The sequence below is a fragment of the Tachypleus tridentatus genome, chromosome 13 (assembly GCF_004210375.1).
Source record: "Tachypleus tridentatus isolate NWPU-2018 chromosome 13, ASM421037v1, whole genome shotgun sequence".
NCBI classification, from domain to species: Eukaryota; Metazoa; Arthropoda; class Merostomata; order Xiphosura; family Limulidae; genus Tachypleus; species Tachypleus tridentatus.
In genome coordinates, this window is record NC_134837.1 from 201,054,236 (window position 1) to 201,077,878 (window position 23,643).

Consider the following 23,643-nt stretch of genomic DNA (forward strand, 5'->3'; position numbering starts at 1 on the left):
ATGGATTTTGTATTTGTTTACCACTTGTAGTGTTTCTCAAGGTCATTTATTTGTAACATTTTCAATAAATTAAGATCTTTATATAGTTTTGTTTTATTCTACCTTTACGCAAAGTTCACCATTACAAAAAATTATAGGGGTCACGGTAATAACCTGGAGAGTCTCAGGGGGGTAAGACGATGAAACAGGTTAAGAACCACTGCTTTAAGGGTAGCAATAGCCTGTAGACAGGACAAAGAAGTTGCCAGAAAGATCAACAGGAGTCGACTGTTAAGTTTCTTTAGAGGTAGAAACAATCCAAAGAAAAGGAAATTAAGAATAAATGGAAGATTGAACAATTTATTTCACTTCTACATTACATAAATGTGCATACAAACTGTAATCTGCTTAAATCATAATGACATATTTCACAATGATTTTAAAATAAAATGTTGGGCAGTCTGTTTAATCAACACGCGTACAATTCAACTTTACAGGAATCAATTTAAAACTAAGCGAATATAACAATAGTTTTACTGTCACAGTCTGTCTTTAGTTTGTCCATATTTGTTTAAACAGCCTAATTTGATCTCATACAGACATTATTTCTAAATTAAATAACAAATGTAAAAGTAGCAAAAATAATGTTTACAACTGACAGTCTCTGCATTAAATCCACTATAATTTTTTTAGGATTCTATCTTCTGACTATTAGTCTTGCAATGATTTAAACTTCAAAACAAAACACTATCTAGGTTGATTTATATTAGTAGGTAACTGTCAGCATAATTTATTATATATTTTCTTCCCAATGTAAGTGTAGAAACGATAAATAATTTCCACAGAGGAAACAAGGAATTATAAGTTCATTGGGTAACCGCTTCATTTATTACACAAATATACCTCTGTAGAGAATAATGAAGACGGTAAATTTTGAGAAGTATTAAAAATTATAATTGTTCAATTAAACACTAGCATTTAATGAGAAAAATGTAGTAATGAGTGAAAATAGCTGAGAACAAAATTAAAAAAAAATAATTCTAGTACATAAAAAACGAACTGTTTATGTACCCTCTCTTTAAGGTGATATTTCAATTATTTTATAATGTAACAAAACATTCTATGTAGCATTTTATGAAAATAATTTTGTGATATTTTCATTTCCATTCATGGTAATAGAAGCCTGTTTTCTTGAGTGGAACAAACACAAGTTATTTTATAGTTTGTTGTGCTACAAGGTAAGTTGTCTACTATATGTTAGACAGACTTGATGCATACTGTACCAGTTCTCTCAGAATTTATTCAGTATCTTTCAGTATAAAGATATGTATGTATTACAAAATGTTATACAGGTATGTTGTGAGCTTTATAGGTAATCCATTATCTATTAAATACAGAAATATCTTGTCAGTAACAAAGATATATGAAAAATGATAAAACTTGTTACCAAGAAGCTGTACAAAAATCAATAACATACATGAACATAGTTAAACACCATTTCTTTTTAACTAAAATGAAAGATAATCTGAGACCTTCTTCGTATGTCTTCACAGAACGTATCATGTCCCTCTTCTTTCTCATCTGTCCATACCTGCTTTCTCTGGACACTCGTCTTCCTTTGGATAATTATCCAACTTATTTTATTTTTTATCACAAACCAGTAAATGTAATAACCAAAATTCACACACAAAGAATAATTTCATATTCAAAACTAAATATGTATATATAAACCCAATTTATGGCAGCATTTCAAACTATTATTCAGTTCAAACAATAATTTTTTACTAGCTCTGGAATTAATAATACCATGATTGTATTATCCAACATTTATCCGACAGTAACGTGGATTTCAAAGCGTTTTTTTTTGTTTTTTTTTTGTTTTTGTTTTTTTCCTGGCTAACACAGTATCAAGCATTAACTATAAAGGCTTTATAAATTATCAACTATGTGTTCTTTTTTTTCCCCTGCTTTTACTTTTTGTTCGATACACACATCCAGGTAGTAAAAAAGTAGAAGCTGATCTTAGAAACTAATAGTCATTCACATGTTTCCAGGAAAAACATCAGAAAGTAATTACAGTGAGATACATACAGTTTTAAATAACATCAAGTACAATGGGGAAGTAATAAGCTGTTTACAATGTAGTGGAAATTAGATTCATTTCTTGTAAAGAATGCTGAACAATTAGCACAACAAATCATTTGAAATTCAGATTTCTAGTTGCATACTTCACCCCAAGGAACAATCATATACACATTGCTCACATTTATGTAGTATAATTACTACTCAGTAAACAATTGTTACTACAGTAAAAACATACAAAAGTATGATCAACAGTCAAACATATATGGAAGTTTGACTACAGCAAAATATATTTTATAACAATAAAAATATAGAATTCTTTATCACAATAAAATTTTATGCTGTAAATGTTATAAAAATAAGGAAATTCATTTACTAAAGTACATAATTTGTACCTTTAAAAACTATCCTGGCCAAAGTGTAATATATTGTACTAAATAAAATCCATAGAAATATAGAAAAACATTATATATAAAATAAAAATGTGCTTTACTCATCCACTATGTTAAAATTATTTGTACTTCTGAACAACATACATTAAAAAACAACACAAATTATAGTAAAATATGCTTTACTTCTTCAAAACAGTGGTGGATAATTTGTACTTTTGTAAAAAGCACATTTAAAAATATCTCAGCCACAGTAAAAATACATTTACTCTGTAAAACCAGAGAAAATGTGTAAACCAACTCCCCACAGTGAGTTGTATAATCAACATCTTTCTAAGACCATACCTAAATATACTACCAAGCAAATAAATAGAAATATTTAGGTGTTCATAACCATTGTAGTCTGTAGTTTTATAAAAACACACATAACTCTTTAATCACAGTTTAAAGGGAAACAAAACCTGTTAAGCACATGAAAAGTTTCATAGCAGTAATCTTGGTTGATATATATGCACACATTAAAATGAATTATTTACAATGAAAACTTTGAATAAACCATATTTTATTACTGTCTATAGATTCATATAGTATGTCATTATGTTAAATCTTTTAACACATATCACATTAAATTCATGTATTAGAACAAGCAGAGCTACAGAAACATACTGCACAACTCATGGTAAGCTCATGACACCCATCCAATTACACAGGATCCAGAATTGCACCTTCTCTTAACCTTCACTATTTACTTATCTAAAAGAGGGGCTTATCATCTTTGTTTCTTCCCCTGTGTAAAATGAGCCCATTTTTATATCTTCATAACTAAGAAATAGAACTCCCTAATTTATTTTATGTTAGGGAAGTAATATGTTAATTAGACATGATATATTACACACTTTCCCTTTGAGAGGGAGTTCCTAATATATTTTTATATTTTTGCCCAATATATATTTTCACCACTACAAAAGAAAGATACTTTGTTGAATGGAGGCCTGGGACAGCTTTCACCCCTGGTGTTGACTCTGAATACTAATTTACCAGTGTAAGTAACACTGTAGTTTATGTTAACAAGCATGATAACAAAAATGTATCATTACATGAAAACAGCCTATAACTATAAAGATAACCCATGTGAGAATAACTTATAACATGAGTTCTGACAGTTTAAACATTTATGAATAAAATCAACTGGTCACAAGTTAAATACATAATTATTTCTGGTTTTAAAAAAATAAACTGTTGACACTACTTTTTATTTTGACTTAATACCAATGTCCTGTCACCCTTAAAGACCAAAAAACATAGGTCCTGCATGAATTTGAATCTCCACAGTTAAATATACTTAATATAACAATTATCAACAACTGTATGCACTGTATTATGTTCCATAAATGGTTTCATTTTTTCTTAGTTCTATAATTGAGATACGCAGTTAATTTCATACATTACCAGCTATACATCACGAGATGAAATAATCTCACATTCAGTTGTTTAATACCCATGTCCATCACATTCTACCCATACTCAAGGAGATCCTGATGTCAAAGTTATGGGAACTGAATGATGAAACAGTATACTAAAGCTTAACACAAGCCAGTTGCCAAGAGAGTCTTATGTATTAGGGAGAATTATTCATTATCATAGTTATAGGACAGATAATGTGTTAACATGACAACAGAAAGTAATCAAAAGGTTTCCTCAAAAAAACATCATATGCAAAGTTTCTGCAGAGTTGAATGGAAGACACTTTCAACTGAATGTCTACAATAACAATCTAAGTGATGTTCATAAGATGATTGATTAATTCATTTAGTTAAAGTGACATCCTATTTTAAAGAAAGAAAGAAAAGCCTAACAAACTATTGCAACCCTCAAATCTTCAATAAACTTGTTTACTAAGGACTAAAACTTCACAACATTTGAAACTGATTACTTCATGCTTGAAGACAATGCCCAAAGAAGATGTTCCATGATTCCAGAACAAAAAAAGAAGAGATTGGAATGTGAAAAATCATGAAAGCAAGACATTTATACAGTATCCTTCTACAGAAGTCAATAGTTTAGATCCTATATTTGTAACAGAGACAATTGCCACAAGCTTGTTCCTACAATAATTTTAACCTACCAAAACTATTTACCTGTATTGTTTGCATATACAGTTAGTCTGAAGAATATGGAAGAAGATAAAAAACAAAGGAACAAACCTTAGGTTGTTACAGCCTCTGGGAATTATAAAGCCATGAGATAAGCTCTGTAACAAATCTTATATGACACCAGTGTAGTTTTTCTTTTTTTTTCGTTCCACAATGTATGTATTTTGTTCATAAGTAATAACTTCAGGTGTAATGTTGGTACCTATTCTGTTGTACATTTGTTAATGTTGCAATAGAAGTATATGCATGATTTATACATTTTTGGCCTCCAAAGGGCAGTAGACAATGGTATCAAGTTGAAATGAAAGACTGATGTCACCAATCTATTTTTCAGCCCAGTGTACTAGCATACATCTTGTGACTAAATACACTCCACAGAAATCATGAATAACTCCTCAGTTTAATGTAAGTATAATAATAAACATATAATGAATTATTAATCACATTTCTATTAAACTAAACAGATCTACTACACAGTTCCTACACTATTATTTCAACTGGAATCCAACACACAACATTATCTGCTCCCACCTTAATTATATTTTGTTTCTGAAACAGTGAAATATTTGTAGTATCATCTCTCCATGAAAGTTAGTTATTATTGAAGTAGCTTTAAATCATTACATAGTTCTATATGTGGTTCTTTACCCACAAAATTAGCATTGCTCTCAGACTACTTATTATACATTACCAGTTGAACTTTATTATGATTACTTTACACTACTGAAAAAAACAATCAGGGTTCCCTGATGTCAGTATTGCCTGACATAGTTACACAAGTATGGAAAATAAGTGTGGAAGCAATCATTACAAACTGTAGAAATGTATAAAAACCCTATAATCTGAGCTTGTGTTTGTGTTTCATTTCTACCAAGACTTCTTCAATCTACATGTTTTTTTCCATCATTAACTCCTGTATACCTTATAGTTTTAAATACATGGCAGAGCTACTGTGATTCATGCATTTAGACTGGACATAATTTACTAGACTATTACATTTACAAGGTACTTTACAGCAAGCCTAAACAAGTAAGTACATAACAAATCAAACTACTTCTGAAGCAAAACATTCCACTGCCAGAGGAATAAAGCAATATAACCTGAAATTAGGGAATCAAACCACAGATGTATTTTAACTACCAATCAAGAGAAATCAACCACAGATGTATTTTAACTACCAATCAAGAGAAATCAACCACAGATTTATTTTAACTACCAATCAAGAGAAATCAACTACAGACGTATTTTAACTACCAATCAAGAGAAATCAATCACAGATTTATTTTAACTACCAATCAAGAGAAATCAATCACAGATTTATTTTAACTACCAATCAAGAGAAATCAATCACAGATTTATTTTAACTACCAATCAAGAGAAATCAATCACAGATTTATTTTAACTACCAAGCAAGAGAAATCAACCACATATGTATTTTAACTACCAATTAAGAGAAATCAACCTCAGATATATTTTAATTTTCATTAAAAAACATATTTTGATTCATTTTTCATAACTTGTAATAATCACCTTGAAAGTATCAAAAACTGTTTAATATCAAAGTACTTTTACTTCATTTGTTATTTATCTGTTATAAACCTATTGTCATGTACCTAACCAGTCTAAAATTATGCTTGTTGCATGAACACAGAATTTTTCACTTTTTCTTTTCAAGAAAAGTGGTTTGATCTTTGAACTTGCAAGTAACAAGCACCAGAAGTATTTCCTTGTGCCCACAAACTTTAATGAGTGAATGTGGTGAAGTAATGATGATGACAAGAATCCCACTTGAAGTAAAAAATGTATTCTAAAGATGGCTGGGTGAGATAAATACAAGCACTAGCCATCTCTAATATTTAAGTCAAAAACATATACTGCTAACTCTAGGGTTGCCTTTGTGTGCCTGAATAGTAGAATCTGACAATAATGTAAAACCTGTCCAGCATATAAAACACAGCAACAGTAAAAAGGACAAAACATCATTACACAGTAATACTAGGCATGCAATATAAAGCCTTTTAATATTTTAATATATATATAGATATATATTGTCTTCTTAAACGATGTAATTTAAGAAAATTATATATTTAAAATTGCTTGTATTAGTAGAGAAAGCACTATGTAGAGGAGTGAACAACGTTTCGACCTTCTTCAGTCATCGTCAGGTTCACAAAGAAAGAAAGGGTTACTGACTGAAAGCTGACCACATTCAAACATTCCTAACTCTAGGAAGGTAAAGTATCAGTGACTGAAGTTATTTATACCAATACTTTATAATCTCTCTTAAATCACAGGAACATCTCTTTTAAACATAACAAAATGCTAAAATTTTTATAAGCTTTACACAGTTTGCTAATTTTGACAATAAAAATCAGAATTCTAGTCTTAAAATGTACAGATAAATCTTTTGCTAGTTTACATACAAGTTTTACTTAAACAAAACATCACTTAACATTTCTTTTTCTAACACGTGCACAGAAAACTAGAATTAGATATATTAACATGTTGCATTAGTTTCACTGAATAATAATTGGTTTTAGAAAAACATTATACCAGTAATGTTCTTCTCTCCATACCACCAAAATATATTTCAATACGTACCAAGCCTACAATACAATTTTTCTGTGTGAAAATTAATTTGCAAATATAATAATTTATTTTAATTTTTATAAAAAAAATCCCATAAAGTATCCATCACAACACAAACAATTTTCATATTTGTTTAAATCATTTTAAACATCTGCACATAAAACCATAAGACCATGTGGATTTTTATCACATTTGGAGCAGTCATTTTACCATTTGTCCTATAAACTGTATGATCAAAAACATCAAACATTTAAATGGTTTAAATTACATTGAAACAAAATCAAACATACTCTAAACATCAAAATTTAAAACACTGGTTCAACTTATTTTACAAGAACAGAGACATTTTTTTATGATGGCTTCAATTCCTCTAAATACTTTAATTTTACTATTCTCACACTGTGTAGATCAAATTTATAAACTGTTTTTATGGATAAAAACAAACATATGAATATGTCTACTTCTTGCAATTTCAAGTACCACTGTGATTACCAATTGAAACTTGTGTTTATATTCAAACCATATGATACACAAAGCAATGTCATGGTGTTTTACTAAATCAATTATATAACTGAAGAAACCAACAGTTCTATGTATTTGTGACATCCCCATGCACACTCACCAAATTTATCATATACACTTGAAAATTTAACATGAGAATATTTATAACATGGCTAACAGAAGTTGATTAATTTTGAAAATTTCATATCATCTTGTCTAGTAGTAAGCTAATGAAATAAGACTACATGATAAGCATAAATATACTGAATACGATTGTTGTGAACTAATCACAAGATATGATAATTTTTGTTTCTGTTTTCTCCTTTGTAGAAATTTTACAAACAATCTCCATATATATATATATATATATATATTCTAATATTTTTACACATATTTTCTCAGCTACATATAATACATCATACATAACTCTGGGTAACTTTCTTGTGTCACATGTTAAAACATCACTATACACAGCATTCTCATGCCACAAATTTGCATAATTTACCATGACTGAATAGTTTCTTGTACAGCATGTGACTAAAGGAAAGCAAACTGGTTACGTAAACATTCCATATGCTTGTATCACCTACTTCAATTTATGGCCAAGAAATAAGCTAAGATACACTCTGGTACACACTTTGAAACTGTAAACAACAATGGTAGATTATAGTTGAAAAAACTTGTAGCAATACAGTCTTTATACATGTGTAAATATATCTGTATATGCATATATATAAATATATGTACAATTTTTATACATCAAAAGTGTGTGTATATATAAATATATGTACAATTTTTATATGTGTAAATATGTATGTAGTCTTCATTCTTCATACGTGTAAATATATGTATATATGTGTACAATTTTTATACAAGTGGAAAAATATATAGTCTTTTTACATGTAAAAAATATGTATATACATATGTACAATTTTTATACGTATAAATATATGTATTCTTGATACATGTGTAAATATGTGTGGGTATATATAAACAACATATGGTGTTTTAACATTATCAACAAAATGAAATAACATTGTGATTAGATGTGTAAAATATAGTTTCACAGACTAGTTTCTCACTTCAATAATTATTACAACCAGAGAGTGCAGTTTTATGTTTATAAATATTATGATGTACAATGAAAAAATGCATGAAATACCTTTCTCTCAACAATAAAATAACAATAAACAAAGTTATTAAAGTATCATTTTCACAACAACTTACATTCCACTTTAGAATCTATTTTGAAAACTTTTAACACACATCAATTTCATTTACTCAATTAATAAGTGAATATGAAGTAAATACATATATTAACAAAAATTACAATACAATGGAGTACATACATGCACAAAGTACAATTGTATGTTTCTCTACCTAAAATAAAAAAACTTCTTCACAATAAAACAATAATTCCAATGTATAAATAATGTTACCATTTTTACCTGACATCTTCCTCAGTTTTCATCAGTGTCTGGATCTCTTTCTATCAATGCGTACAATGGTCTCTGTAGGTTTCTTCTGGCTGAGGCGTTGATGGACAGGTAATCTCTTTTGTGGGCTGTTCAAAGAATATTGTCTTTCACTTTTTCTATGCCAATTCATACTACTCTCTGTGTGTTCCACTTTCTCTTTTTTTTTTGACTTATTTTCTGAACACTTTAACTGTTCATTATCAGATCGCGAGGACATCCTGTGAGTAAAGAAGGCTTAATTGGTAGTCCTAGTCTCATGTGAACAGGCAGTCGTTTCTTTTCTTCTGAACCATGGCCTTTCGCTTCTCCTACATCATGGAAACACTTATGACTTAATTACTCATTGTAAATACATTTTGTTGATTTTTAACTGATAAGGAAGCTATTGTAATCTGTGTAATATACAAGTTCAAAGAACAAAATCAAAGGATAAGCTGGATTATTAACATTAGTGAAAAATGTTACTTTCTTCCAGATAATTCATATATTCTTATACATGCACTTTCCTCAGTGTGGCATTACACTGAAACAAGCTTTGACAAATCCAGAATGCCAAGTTGCCATAGCAACCAAATATTACATTGTAGTGCCTAGTATTTTCATCCATTTTGTCTATTAGATCTCCTGTAAAAAAGTAATTTGGAGCCATTTTGTTTTTGTTCTTTCTCTAAATTTAGTTGCATGCAACTTTTAATATCAAGTGGTTGTTGCTATATGAAACTTAGCTAAAAATAAATATATAAAGCCCCATTTCCTGGTACAAAAGTAGTGAAGGGTCATTTCATAGCCCTACTTCAGGCCACAGTTTGACCATGTCACCAGTTATTCAGCCTTTTCAGATTTTTTATAATTAGCTAAAATAGCCCTACTTCAGGCCACAGTTTGAACATGTATTCTTACATCTCTGAATATAATCTACAAAAAAAATCAGGATGGTGTTCAACCTACTATTTTTAAAGTATCCTCTGACCATATGTTGCTTACTTGAAAAAACAAACTTCAATTCAAGTGTGTTACTGTGTGCAAATATATCCATACAATTTTGAAAAATACCTGTCAGAATTTTATGAATCCCACTGAAATATTCTAACCAGCCTTTCACAATGTTAAATAATGAAGTTGTAAGAAACAAGAAAGAATTAATTCATTTCTGAACAAGTTTATTGGCATAACTAGTTAGATCACATGGCAATGCAAATATATTGTGTATGCATTACAGTTATGCAGATATGGCTGAGTTTAAAATTCATAATATAATAAATACAAAGGCAAATCAGGCACAAAAAGCACGTGAATTTTTTCAAGGCATTCTGTGGAGGTCGAATGCAGCCCCCTGGATGATTTGACACGAAATGACCCTGAAGTTAGGTGAGGCACAATAAAAGGCCTTTGCTTATTGTTGTAGTGTTCTCATAATTGACGAGTAGATTAGACCTATTCTAAAAACCTGTTTGGTCTATCAATATCAGAGATTATTTTTTATTTTAATCATTGTAAGAATCCATCTAAGTTATAGTTATTTATTCTTCTGCTTTAAAAACTACATGTTAAATGCTATATAGCAAAGTTTAATACTGAAACCTTTGTTTTATAGTATAAAACTGTACATCTTGTACCATAACCATATAAATGACTCAAAATATATTTCGTAACATTTCTACATTGATCTTGTCTCCTGGATCTAAAAGTATTGATTTATTCCTTAACATGACATTACCTTAAAACATTGACCAAACAACTCTGGTGCCTACTTTATTCCTTAATATGGCACTACTCTTAAAATATGGATTAAACAAATTAAGTATCTACTTTACTCCTTAATATGGTACTACACTTAAAACAGAGTAAACAACTCAGGTGTCTACTTTACTCCTAAATATGGCCCTACTCTTAAAACATGGATCAAACAACTTAGGTGTCCACTTTATTCCTTAATATGGTACTGCTCTTAAAATGTGGATCAAACAACTTAAGTGTTTACTCCTTAATATGGAACTACTCGATTCCTTAATATTGCACTACTCCTGAAAGATGGATCAAACAACTCAGGTGTATACTTTATTCCTTAATATGGTACTACTCTTAAAACAGATTAAACAAGTCAGGTGTCTATTTTATTCTTGAATATGGAACTACTCGGTTCCTTAATATTGCACTACTTCTGAAAGATGGATCAAACAACTCAAGTGTATACTTTATTCCTTAATATGGCACTACACTTAAAACATGGATCAAACAACTTAGGTGTCTACTTTAGTCCTTAATATGGCACTACTTTACTCATTATGACACTACTCTTACAACATGAATCAAACAACTCAAGTGTTCATGTTACTCCTTAACCTGCCATTACCTAAAATGTGGATCAAACAACTTGAGTGTATACTTTATTCCTTATTATGGTATCAATCTTAAAATAGATTAAACAGCTCAGGTGTCTACTTTATTCTTTAATGTGACACTACTCTTAAAATATGCTTCAGACTATTTGTTAGCTTCCCACATATGAAAAACAAAGCAAAATATAGCAGTCGTTTATTTTCCCAAAGCTATAACATTAAAACTTCTGAATAACAAAGGGTTTGAAAGATCAATCCTCACTTGGTAAACACAAAACATAAGTTGTAATGTCAGTATATTAGAACTAAAGAGGGTTAAGTCACATTAAAATTATTTTACACATGCAAATCAGCAAGTCCTGTAACAAACAGCTGTTTTAGTAATGTGGAACAGACTGTATCAGAACTACATTTTGACATTGTTTTGTGATTTGCAGGTAGTATGATGTCAATGGAAAATAACAGCCATTTCCAACACAATACCTATACATCCAAAACATACAGATATGTTCAGGTTAGAATTAAGAGAATTTACAAAATGCAGCCTTTACACTGCCTAATTTAAGATTCTGCCTCAATTTAATTTAGAAGATTGCTACAACAAATTTGTGTGAATGTCAAACTTATAAATATTTGTACTATAGTTTTAAATGTAGACTTATATATCCACAAACTTTAGAGTGAATACGTAAAGCCTTTCTTTTACAAATGAACTACTTATTAAAAGTTTGATATTTTATTAGCTTGTATGTTTTATGGTGTATTAGTTTAGTTACAAATACATTTGTTTGAATCATGAGTCAAAACGAGAACTGATACTCTGCCAAACTATATATATTGTGAATTTAAATTGTTCTATTAGATGGAACAGTGAAGTTTATTGATTCAAATTTACAATATATTAAAGTATTTTGGCTACTAATTTGTACAGAACCAAAAGACTAAATGTGTTAAAGTTTACTTTAATCAAAGAATAATGAATATCATTTATTTTGTTTGAAAAAAAATTGTGAGGACTATTTCAGGATATTCTGCTTGCACTTAACAATTCAAATGTCCTTTTTGTTTTGACTTGTTGGAGAACTTGAATATTGGAAAACCAGACAAAACTGATATCTGAAGTTTAACTTGGAAAGATACCTGTCATTTTAAGACTTCACCAAATATTTTTATCCAGTTTGAAAACATAATGCAAGTTTTCATTTTTTTCCAATGTTATGGACACTTGCCTTAGACCCTGCTTGTGTGTGTGCTTTTGTGTCCTAAATTTGAGGACTGTACTTAACGACAATGGGAAACAAAAGATTATGCATCAACTTAGGGTATCAATACCACCAGAAAGACACTTGCAACTAATAGTATAACTACAATGGTAAGCAAAATTTGAAATCTTGTAACATGTAAGAATCCATGAACACAAAGAACAAACATGTGAAGTTGCATTACAGTTTTGGTTACATGTGTGTTTACAGTGTTATTTGCTTAGAGAATGCCTGTCAAAAAATACCTTTTTACTCTACAACATACCAGTTACTCTTTAAAAACTCTTGTGTACTTTGATAAGACTGACATCCAAGTAAGAAAAATGGTATTACAGAAGGAAAAGGAAAGCTTTATTAAATGATATGCTGGTCAACAAGTATTTTCAGTAAAACTCAATTAAATACACAGGTTTTAATGAGCTACTCAAGTTTATTTTTATCTTGTTTATTCACCATGTAAATATGGTTGTGAACAAATTAGCTTACTAAATCAACCTGGTAATGTGTATAGCTGATAAAACTTTTTATTTAAAAATATTACAATGCATTGTTTCATCAGTTAGGTATGTTCACTGTTGAAGATTTCACCAACTTGAAGGAATAAGATTAGACCTAAATCCATATACTAAAGCAAGCTAACAGAGCAATCCCTATAATAAAAAAGCAATAATAAAAGTTGAAAAAGTAAGTGGTAATTTTGAATTATGTGCACACTTCTTTAATAAGTACTTGCATTTTACAAGGTAAAAGAATGCATGCAAACAAACACCATACTACAAGCATCATGTTTACCGAGTTGTCCAAAGAGAGAGGAAATGGCTGATTGTTGAATATAAACAAGCATGAAACTACAAGTACCATGTGTACTGAGTTATTCAAGAAGGAAGAGAGGGGATGGTTGATTGTTGAATATAAACAAGCATGAAACTACAAGTACCATGTGTACTGAGTTATTCAAGAAGGAAGAAAGGGGATGGTTGATTGTTGAATATAAATGAGTACCATACTGTAAGTACCATGTTTAATGAGTTATTCAAGAGTCCATAAAAATGTTGTTATTGGGGGGTCCATAACAATGTTGTTGTTATGGGTTGTGTAATCCCAGCTAGAAACAAGAAGTCAGTAGCAGTCCCTAACAAATTTAAACCTTACAAGCTTTAATTTTCTGTAAATTTAGTTTCATAGCAAAAATAACAGAAAGTAAATCTTGTAGAATAAGGATGGTTTGGAGAGAAAATTCACTGTCATTTTTATATGTTGAAGTTATATTTTATATTTCTTCAACCAAAAAAACTACAATTTATTTCTAATCAATTCTATCTTTCCTGCATCTTTAAATGTCAATAAAATTCAATTGAAATGTTTAATTATAATAACAAAATGAAATGAAAGATTTAACAAAGGTCACAATCATTTGATATGTATCCTCTTTCAGACATTCCTGAAATAGTGAATTTACTTTTAACATTTAAGAAAGAATACCTATTCAAGTGTGTTTTTCTCACCAATAAATAAAGAAAATAAGATGTAATTAGATGAAATCATAAATATCTTGTTGTAAACTTTAATTGTACAAGTTCTGAGATATTAAAATTTACTTTTCCTGTATTTTAATATTGATATGATCAATTCTGCTTGTGTTTTACAATGTCCTAACATCAGTTTTAAATACATATCTTCTCAAAAATCTATAATTACATTATATAATGATAGATATTATATTCTACTTGAATTACACCTTATCACACGTGTTATTAAGGGTCTAAATTGAACCACACAGAAGGTAAATAGCATTTTGTACAAATCTAATAAGAAAGATCACACACTTCAGACATATCTTTACCATGTCATAATTCCCAATGCTCAGTTTCTTAAATACCAAATATATACTACTTTGTTCAATTGTGATAGGCATAATACAAGAAGCTTTACATGTGACAATTCTGTTTTAATGTTTCGTAATATTACTGAGCAGGTCTAACCTCATCAGGTGTTCTTGGGTTGAGGGCCAAAAACACCAAGAGCATTGTTGATACCAATATAATACCTGTGGCATAATGATCATACAAACTTTTATAATTTTCCTATTATTCATAATCAAGACAATTTATTATTAATTATCACTGTCAAAGGTTTATCACCTCTTATGGTTGAAATTGTTATGCATATGACTTGATCATATGCAGTCATTTCCAAATTAGTTATATTTGTTAACTTAATATTACAGACTGCAATAGTCAATACTAATATAAATCATAAAAACCCTGAGAAAACTATTAAACCTTTATCACTGACCTATAACCTTTTATAATGGCTTCACCACTACTTTTGTCAGGCTATATAATGTTTTTTAGTGAGATCAACTTATATCTAATAAATAGTTTCTTTCAATAAATACGTATTTGAGTCATAACAATGTACTGGTAGCATCCACCATATTTTCTAAACCTAAAAAAGCTTAACTGATATTTACAGAAGCATTTCTGCAGGTTTAAATAGATATAACTTAATAATATATATATTTACAAAAATAGAAAGATCCAACAAAAGATCCAAGCTCTAAGATCTTCAGTTTGTTCCAAACATTCTGTTGTTTAACCTGGAAGTTCCATCTAGTCAGTTCTCCATAAACAAAAATTATAGTTCGCAATTTTAATCACTTTATACTGACATAGCCAGGCTATTATCTGTTAATTCTAAGGATATTTATATTTCTTATACATTACTCGCATGTTAAAATGTTCAAATACAGGGAAAAATAAATGCTGACTTGGCTACAGCAAAGAGACCGTGTTGTAAAAAGGAAATCACTTTCATATACTACATAAAATAAAAAGACTATAGTGTAAAAAGATGTCCAGTGTAATATACCACATAAAAATATCATGGCTGTAAAACAGAAGCCAGTCTCAATTACCACATAAAATAAAAAATCATGGTTGTAAAACAGAGGCCAGTCTCAATTACCACATAAAAGTAAAAAGAACACAGCTGTAAAACAGAGGCCAGTCTCAATTACCACATAAAAGTAAAAAGAACACAGCTGTAAAACAAAGGTCAGTCTCAATTACTGCATAAAAATAAAAAAAACATGGTCTAACAATATCATTGTCAATACCAAATCAAATAAAGATATCGTGGCTGTAAAACAGAGGCCAGTCTCAATCACCACATAAAAATATAAAGATCATGGCTGTAAAACAGAGGCCAGTTTCAATTACCACATAAAAATAAAAAAGATCATGGCTGTAAAACAGAGGTCAGTCTCCAGTGCTACATAAAAATAAAAAACATGGCCTAACAATATCATTGTCAACACCAAAACAAAATACAGATATCACGGCTGCAAAACAGAGGCCAGTCTCAATCACCACATAAAAATAAAAAAGATCATGGCTGTAAAACAGAAGCCAGTCTCAATTTCCACTTACAAAAATTGATCTAACAATATCATTGTCAATGCCAAAACAAAATAAAGATATCACAGCTGTAAAACAGAGGCCAGTCTCAATTACCACGTAAAATTAAAAAGATCACAGCTGTAAAACAGAGGCCAGTCTCAATTACCATGTAAAATTAAAAACGATCATGGCTGTAAAACAGAGGCCAGTCTCAATCACCACATAAAAATAAAAAGATCATGGCTGTAAAATGGAGACCAGTCTCAATCACCACATAAAATTAAAAAGATCATGGCTGTAAAATGGAGACCAGTCTCAATCACCACATAAAAATGAAAAGATCATGGCTGCAAAACAGAGGCCAGTCTGAATTACCACATAAAAATAAAAAGATCATGGCTGTAAAACAGAAGCCAGTCTCAATCACCACATAAAAATAAAAAGATCATGGCTGTAAAACAGAAACCAGTCTCAATTGCCACATAAAAATAAAAAGATCATGGCTTTAAAACAGAGGCCAGTCTCATCCACCACGTAAAAATAAAAAAGATCATGGCTTTAAAACAGAAACCAGTCTCAACCACCACATAAAAATAAAAAACATGGTCTAACAATATCATTGTCAACACCAAAACAAAATACAGATATCACGGCTGTGAAACAGAGGCCAGTCTCAATCACCACATAAAAATAAAAATTATTATGGCTGTAAAACAGAGGCCAGTCTCAATTACTACACAAAAATAAAAATAATTATGGCTGTAAAACAGAGGCTAGTCTCAATTACCACATAAAAATAAAAAACATGGTTTAACAATATCATACTCTACACGAAAACAACAATCCTGAAGGCAATAAACTATTATCAAAATAAGTTTTTAATTTACCTAATTATACTTTTTGTCATACGATATACATAAGACCTTGAAGTATAAAAAAGTTTAAATCTCCTAGGCCTTCAAATGGTACAATGGTTCATTAGAATGCCTGAACATAATATTCAAAAGTACAAAATAAAGAAAAAAAATTAATATTAATTAATAATAGCTTTTATAATCTTGCTCAACTCTTACATCTTTGTTGATACAAATATATTATAATTTTATCAGATGCCAACTTTTACTGAACTACAGGCCAATCACTGTTTTCTGTAAAATTATAATTTTTCAGCAAAGTTCTTAATATCTATACACCACAACTCCATTTTCCTTAAAAATAAATTTTTGTAACAACATAGGAAATATATGAGTGTACATTTTCATATATCTATAAATCCACTCTCACAACCTTTTCAATGAAAAAGTTATGTTTGTTTTAACACAGGTGTACGAGGTCTGTTCAAAATATGCGGACTGACGTCATAAAACAAAATGTACTTTATGTAGAAGTTACAGGTCTGGGACCCCTTCAAAGTACTCTCCTCCCCAACGCACACACGTATCCCAACGGTGTTTCCACTTGTTGCAACAGTCCTGGTACGCTTCTTTTGTAATGTCCTCCAGCTCCTTCGTCGCATTTGCCTTAATCTCGGGAATCGTCTCAAATCTTCTTCCTTTCAAGGGTCTTTTGAGTTTGGGGAACAAGAAAAGATCGCAAAGAGCAAAGTCAGGTTAGTAGGGGGGGTGGGGAAGAACAGTGATCGAGTGTTTGGCCAAAAACTCACGAGTTTTGAGGGCCGAATTTCGCAGCAATGCGGTGCATCTTCAATTTTTCGGTCAAAATCTCGTAACAAGATCTAACTGATATCCCACGCTCTTCAGCAAGCTCCCTGACAGTCAGACGTCGATTTGCCCGCACCAGAATGTTGATTTTGTCGACGTGTGGGTCGTCAGTTGATGTGGAAGGACGTCCAGGACGCTCAACATCTTCAATGGACTGTCGACCATCCTTAAAACGTTCATGCCACTTGAAACATGCCGTACGCTTCATAGCAACATCACCGTAAACCGTGTTACGCATAGCAAAAGTTTCAGTCGCAGATGTTCCGAGTTTAACACAAAATTTCACAACAAGTCGTTGCTCCTTCAGGTCATTCACTCTGAAATCCGCCAAACGAAAAAAATCACACTTCGCTTAAAACCGCGTAGCTAATACACAAATGAAGATATCTGCAATAGGGAAATGGCGTCGTAATCAGCTGATCTGTGCGAAACTAGCGACACCAAGCGGATTCCCCTGGAACCAACTGGAGCCGCGCAATTCAAACAGTCCGCGTATTTTTTGAACAGCCCTCGTATTAAAGAATTAGTCTATACTTAACAATACACAGATATTTAAAACAAAGCAGTCTTCAGTCTTAAAATACAATAAGAAACTTTTACTTAATAATTTTAGTGTATAAAGATAAAAAGCTGTGAGATGAGGAAATGTCTCTTACCCTATACGTTTTGACATTTTACCATGTCACCATTAAAACGCAATATTTCATACAAGTTACGATTTATATATAATTTCAAAAATCACATGATCAAATTTACATACAATTTAACTTAAAAAATTCCATACCATCTGTTAACAACATTTCTTTCTGGCCTTTTGCTTATATTTAATACTTTCAAATCATTTTTGTTACATTCATATACAAATTTATGGATATTAGTACCATTAATGTTTCCAAGTTGTTCTAAAGTAATCATGTGTTTAGTTTTATTATTACATTCAGATGAAACCAAAACCTTCTCATTACTATTTCTATCATTTCTTTTGTACTTTTTTAATCTGTAATTTAAACTTCTACTTTGCCCTATATAACTATTTCCACAGTTGTATGTTATTTGACACATACCAGTTTTTCCATGAAATTAATTCTATTTCTTTAGTACATCTGTGTGAAAACATACACAAGGGTCATCCTAACCTTAAACTAAGGTTGTTTTGTCAAAAACTGTATGAGAAGTTCAAAAACAAAGGAATGCAAGCATGTGTAACTGAGGAATATGATATAACTATACATTCCAAACAAAACAAACAATAGCTTACCATCATGAACAGTAATGGAAATGCTACTATGATTTTCTTTTTCCTTCTTTTCTCTTTTTGTATTTTCAATGTTTTGAAGAGACTTGAGAAACACCATTCTTTCTTGTCTAAAATTTTCTTTCTTTTCAACACTTTTCTTAGAACCCATTGCAGGTCTCACCTTGGTTGAACTTGAAGAATCACTACCATTATCTGACCTCACACTCCTATTCACCTTGTGATCTTCATTTGTAGAGCTACTACTTGGAGAACTTGAACTTCTGGTCCTATCGGATGACTTTTTATGACCAACTGTTCGAACAACACTCAAAACAGATTTAAAGTTTGAACTTTTACTGTTATTCTGGTCTTTGTTTCTAACTTTCTCTGGAGAAAGAGAACACTTCCAATTTATCCAGTTTTCACCTGTTTTTTTATCTCTATGAGATTTTGCATAAAAATGAGTGCTCATGTCACTCCTGGATTTCTTAACTAAAGAAGTGTCAGAAGCTTTACCAAATGTTTTAAACCTAGCAAATTCACTGTCAGAGTCACTATCTTTGTCATCCAAGACACTTGCACCAGTGTTGCTGCCTACTTTAGACTCATAACTTCCTTTCTTCTTGTTGTGAATATCTATGGTACTGATCTTGTCACTACCTCTAGCTTCATTTTCATCCTTATCCACCTTTCTGACCATTGCTTCACAGTTCCTTTTTGTCATCAAAAGTTCAAACATTTCTTTCTTAGAATCTCTGTTGGTTTTTCTTGCCTTGTGTTCCTTTTTATGTTTATGAACACATTTCTTAGGTACATGCTTGCTGAAGACAATGTTGGTTTCAGTTTCTCTACCTTCTATCTCTCTTGGAACATTAATGATTTCCTTTTCATCAATTTTACCTTTAACTCTAGGGCTAGTTCTACCCGAGACACTTGAGTCACTTTTCCAGAGTAAATGTTTTGAAGTTTCTTCCACTGTACCTAAACTAGAATCCCTCTTTTCTAGTAAACATTGTGTATGAGTGGCTCTGATTTCTTCTTCTTCCGGAGAAACCATCTGCTCACTTTCTTTGACATCTTTAATTAGCTCATCCTTCTCTGTGATTACCATCCTTCCTTTTTTTATTGGAGTACAATCTCCACTACTAATTGATTTGTCTTGTTCTGTTGTCTTAAAAGGACTGTCTAGTTCATCTAGTGAATATGAACTTCTTGTATCACTGTCATTTTCTTCACTCTTTGGCACTTCACTTGTATCATAAGAACTTTCTTCTTTCATTACCTCAAGGTTACCTGTATTATCATCTCTTTCCTCATCTGCCTTTCTGCTATTGATTAACACTGTTTCACATTCAAAATCTGACTTGCTTAGTAAATCTGTGTCATAATCCATTGTACTAAGCTTGTCCTCATCTGATTCACTCTCTTCACTCTCAGAGTCGGATTCCAGTCGACTGAACCTCTCAGGAACTATATAAATATAATTGCATATAATACTTTCAACATTCTACTTCTAAAATACAGCTTTTTACACAGATCTAAATTAAATTAAATGCTTTATCCTAAAGTAATCATGCAAAAAAAATATTTTAAAAAATCATATAATGTGCTTTAAAAACCTAATGTTTTTAGGTTTTTACATAAACAAATAAAATCTCTAAAATATATAATAATAATTGGTCATATTAAAAAAATTATGAACTACGGATCCTACTGTACTGAAACACAGACAAGACAAACTATTGTGACTACAGATCCTACTGTACTGAAACACAGACAAGACAAACTATTGTGACTACAGATCCAACTGTACTGAAATACAGACAAGACAAACTATTGTGACTACAGATCCAACTGTACTGAAACACAGACAAGACAAACTATTGTGACTACAGATCCAACTGTACTGAAACACAGACAAGACAAACTATTGTGACTACAGATCCAACTGTACTGAAACACAAGACAAGACAGACTATTGTGAATTACAGATCCTACTGTACTGAAACACAGACAAGACAGACTATTGTGAGCCATAGATCTGACTGTACTGAAACACAGACAAGATACTGTTGTGAACTACAGATCTGACTGTACTGAAACACAGACAAGATACTGTTGTGAGCTACAGATCCAACTTTACTGAAACACAGACAAGACAGACTGTTGTGAACTGCAGATCCTACTAATTGTGTTGGACCCCAGAGAGACTGAATCTGCAAATACATAAAATTGTTTTGTAGTAGTAGTAGTAATAGATTTCTATGTGAAATTAATTAGCTGGTTTAAAAAATATGAATGCACCAGTGAAGAGAAATATTTCAAACTCTTTTATTACAGTAGAAGACCCAGAGAGTACTGTAGTATTTCTGTGGGCCACAAAAGAAGTCCTGGTCTTACACACATCCCAAATAAACTGGTGGACTTAAAAAACAACAACAAATCTTTGCAGCAGTTCTGAATAATTGAAAAGCTGAAAACATGCTCAATAAAAGTAGTAGAACTCTGTAAGGTAAATATCAATCTTAAATATTCACATAAACTGTTAACATTTGTCATCACTATAAACCTTTTAATTTAATGTAAGTACACACAATTCACAATCAATATCACTTTAAATAAATACCTGTATACTTTTTAACCATCTTCAATTTAAAGTAAGTGGTATAACAATAATTACTATTATACAATTATTTATACATGTTTCAAAGTGTTTAAATGCTCAGAACTATGATGTATCAACATTTGTTGTCTACATTATAAATATTTAATTTTTGTTTTATGTGTTTGTTTTAACAGATTCCAATAACCTCCAGAGAACATCAATAATGTAGGATATGACTTCTCACAAACCTTTTCCTTTAGAATCTGACAACTGGGGAGATGAAGATCCTTCATCAAGAGGACACCACCTGTCTTGTGGTCTGAGCAGGTTGGATGTAAGTTGGTTATGTTTGTTCATCTGAGTTGCCTCTTTAGTATCCACGTTATCATTAGAAAGATCTTCTGAAGGCACAGTGTTGATTACTATTAGGTTTGACCGAGCTGGCTTGTTAAAAAACTAGAAATCAAGTGATGTATATTAGAAGAAATAAAATTACCAGAGCTATATTTACCACAAATATCACCCCATTTCTCTCTTAATATTCTTATGTGTTTCATTTATCCAGTTCTTGAAGTTATATTTAATATAGCAAACATTCCAACTGACTTGATTTATAACTTACTTATGTTTTAATACCCTATTTCATGTCACCACGAGTACCTTCTTTTAGTTCCTACATATGAATGTTATCCACATAAACCACTTGTCATTCTAAAGTTCAGTTCTCAAGAAAATAATTATGACAGCATAAAGAGCCATATAACAATGTTCAAACAACCAGTTTTTTTTGTTTTTTTTATTCTACTTGTGATATATTTACTTCACTTTATTCTAAATGTTTCCTTAATACCATAAACAGGGTAAAATTAAAGTGAATGCTACCTACTATGTGTGTACTAAATGTTTAGTTGATTTATTATTTAATTCTTTAAACTGGAAAAGTACTAAATGTTTTATTGATTTGGTAAGAGATGTGCAATTACATATAAAACAGTGTTACTGAAGACAGTAAGTTAACTAAAGGTATAAGTTTAAACTTCTGAACTCATTTAATGGACTTATCTCAAAGTATCAGTATGAAGAAAACGAATAATGTTTAACTGATTATGTTAATGGAGCTTCACCACTAAATTAATGATACTTAACACACAGTTCTATGATGTCTGACATCTTTATAACAGATTCAAAACTTCTTACAGCACATGGAACATTAATTCAAGCCATTTTTTTTATCATCACTTTACAATGTTTTTTAGATAAATCTTTAAGTTATTCATATACTTACATTTAGATATCCATGTCTTTTGTGATATGGAAATTTCCTGTACTGATGATGTGGACGATAGAAAGATTTTTTTGCAATGGTGGCAACTGGAATTTCCTGAGCATGGGACTAAAAAAGGACAATAAAGTGTATATCACTCAGTTCAAGAGAAATGACATCCTCATTTACCCAACACTAAAAAAGGAGAATAAAGTGTATATCACTCAGTTCAAGAAAAATGATATCCTCATTTACCCAACACTAAAAAAGGTGAATAAAGTGTATATCACTCAGTTCAAGAGAAATGACATCCTCATTTACCCAACACTAAAAAAGGACAATAAAGCATATATCACTCAGTTCAAGAGAAATGACATCCTCATTTACCCAACACTAAAAAAGGAGAATAAAGTGTATATCACTCAGTTCAAGAGAAATGATATCCTCATTTACCCAACACTAAAAAAGGTGAATAAAGTGTATATCACCCAGTTCAAGAGAAATGACATCCTCATTTACCCAACACTAAAAAAGGAGAATAAAGTGTATATCACTCAGTTCAAGAAAAATGATATCCTCATTTACCCAACACTAAAAAAGGTGAATATAGTGTATATCACTCAGTTCAAGAGAAATGACATCC

At 30.8% G+C, this 23,643-nt stretch overlaps 1 protein-coding gene across 4 annotated transcripts in view; it reads right to left on the reverse strand.

Moving 5' to 3' along the window:
- Nucleotides 1-323: 323 nt before the first annotated feature.
- Nucleotides 324-23,643, reverse strand: part of LOC143240571 (uncharacterized) — a 31,772-nt gene continuing 8,452 nt past the window's right edge. Inside the window, exons 3-7 of one of the 4 annotated variants that reach the window (XM_076483231.1) lie at nt 23,022-23,129; nt 21,985-22,192; nt 19,153-20,601; nt 9,142-9,479; nt 324-1,591 (exon numbers count right to left, since the gene is read on the reverse strand). In XM_076483231.1, the coding sequence (XP_076339346.1) occupies nt 9,358-9,479; nt 19,153-20,601; nt 21,985-22,192; nt 23,022-23,129 (1,887 nt within the window). In that variant the 3' untranslated portion in view covers nt 324-1,591; nt 9,142-9,357. Of the gene's footprint in view, nt 1,596-9,132; nt 9,480-19,152; nt 20,602-21,984; nt 22,193-23,021; nt 23,130-23,643 lie in introns of all 4 variants that reach the window. The other 3 variants (XM_076483229.1, XM_076483232.1, XM_076483230.1) reach the window with 3 other exon arrangements.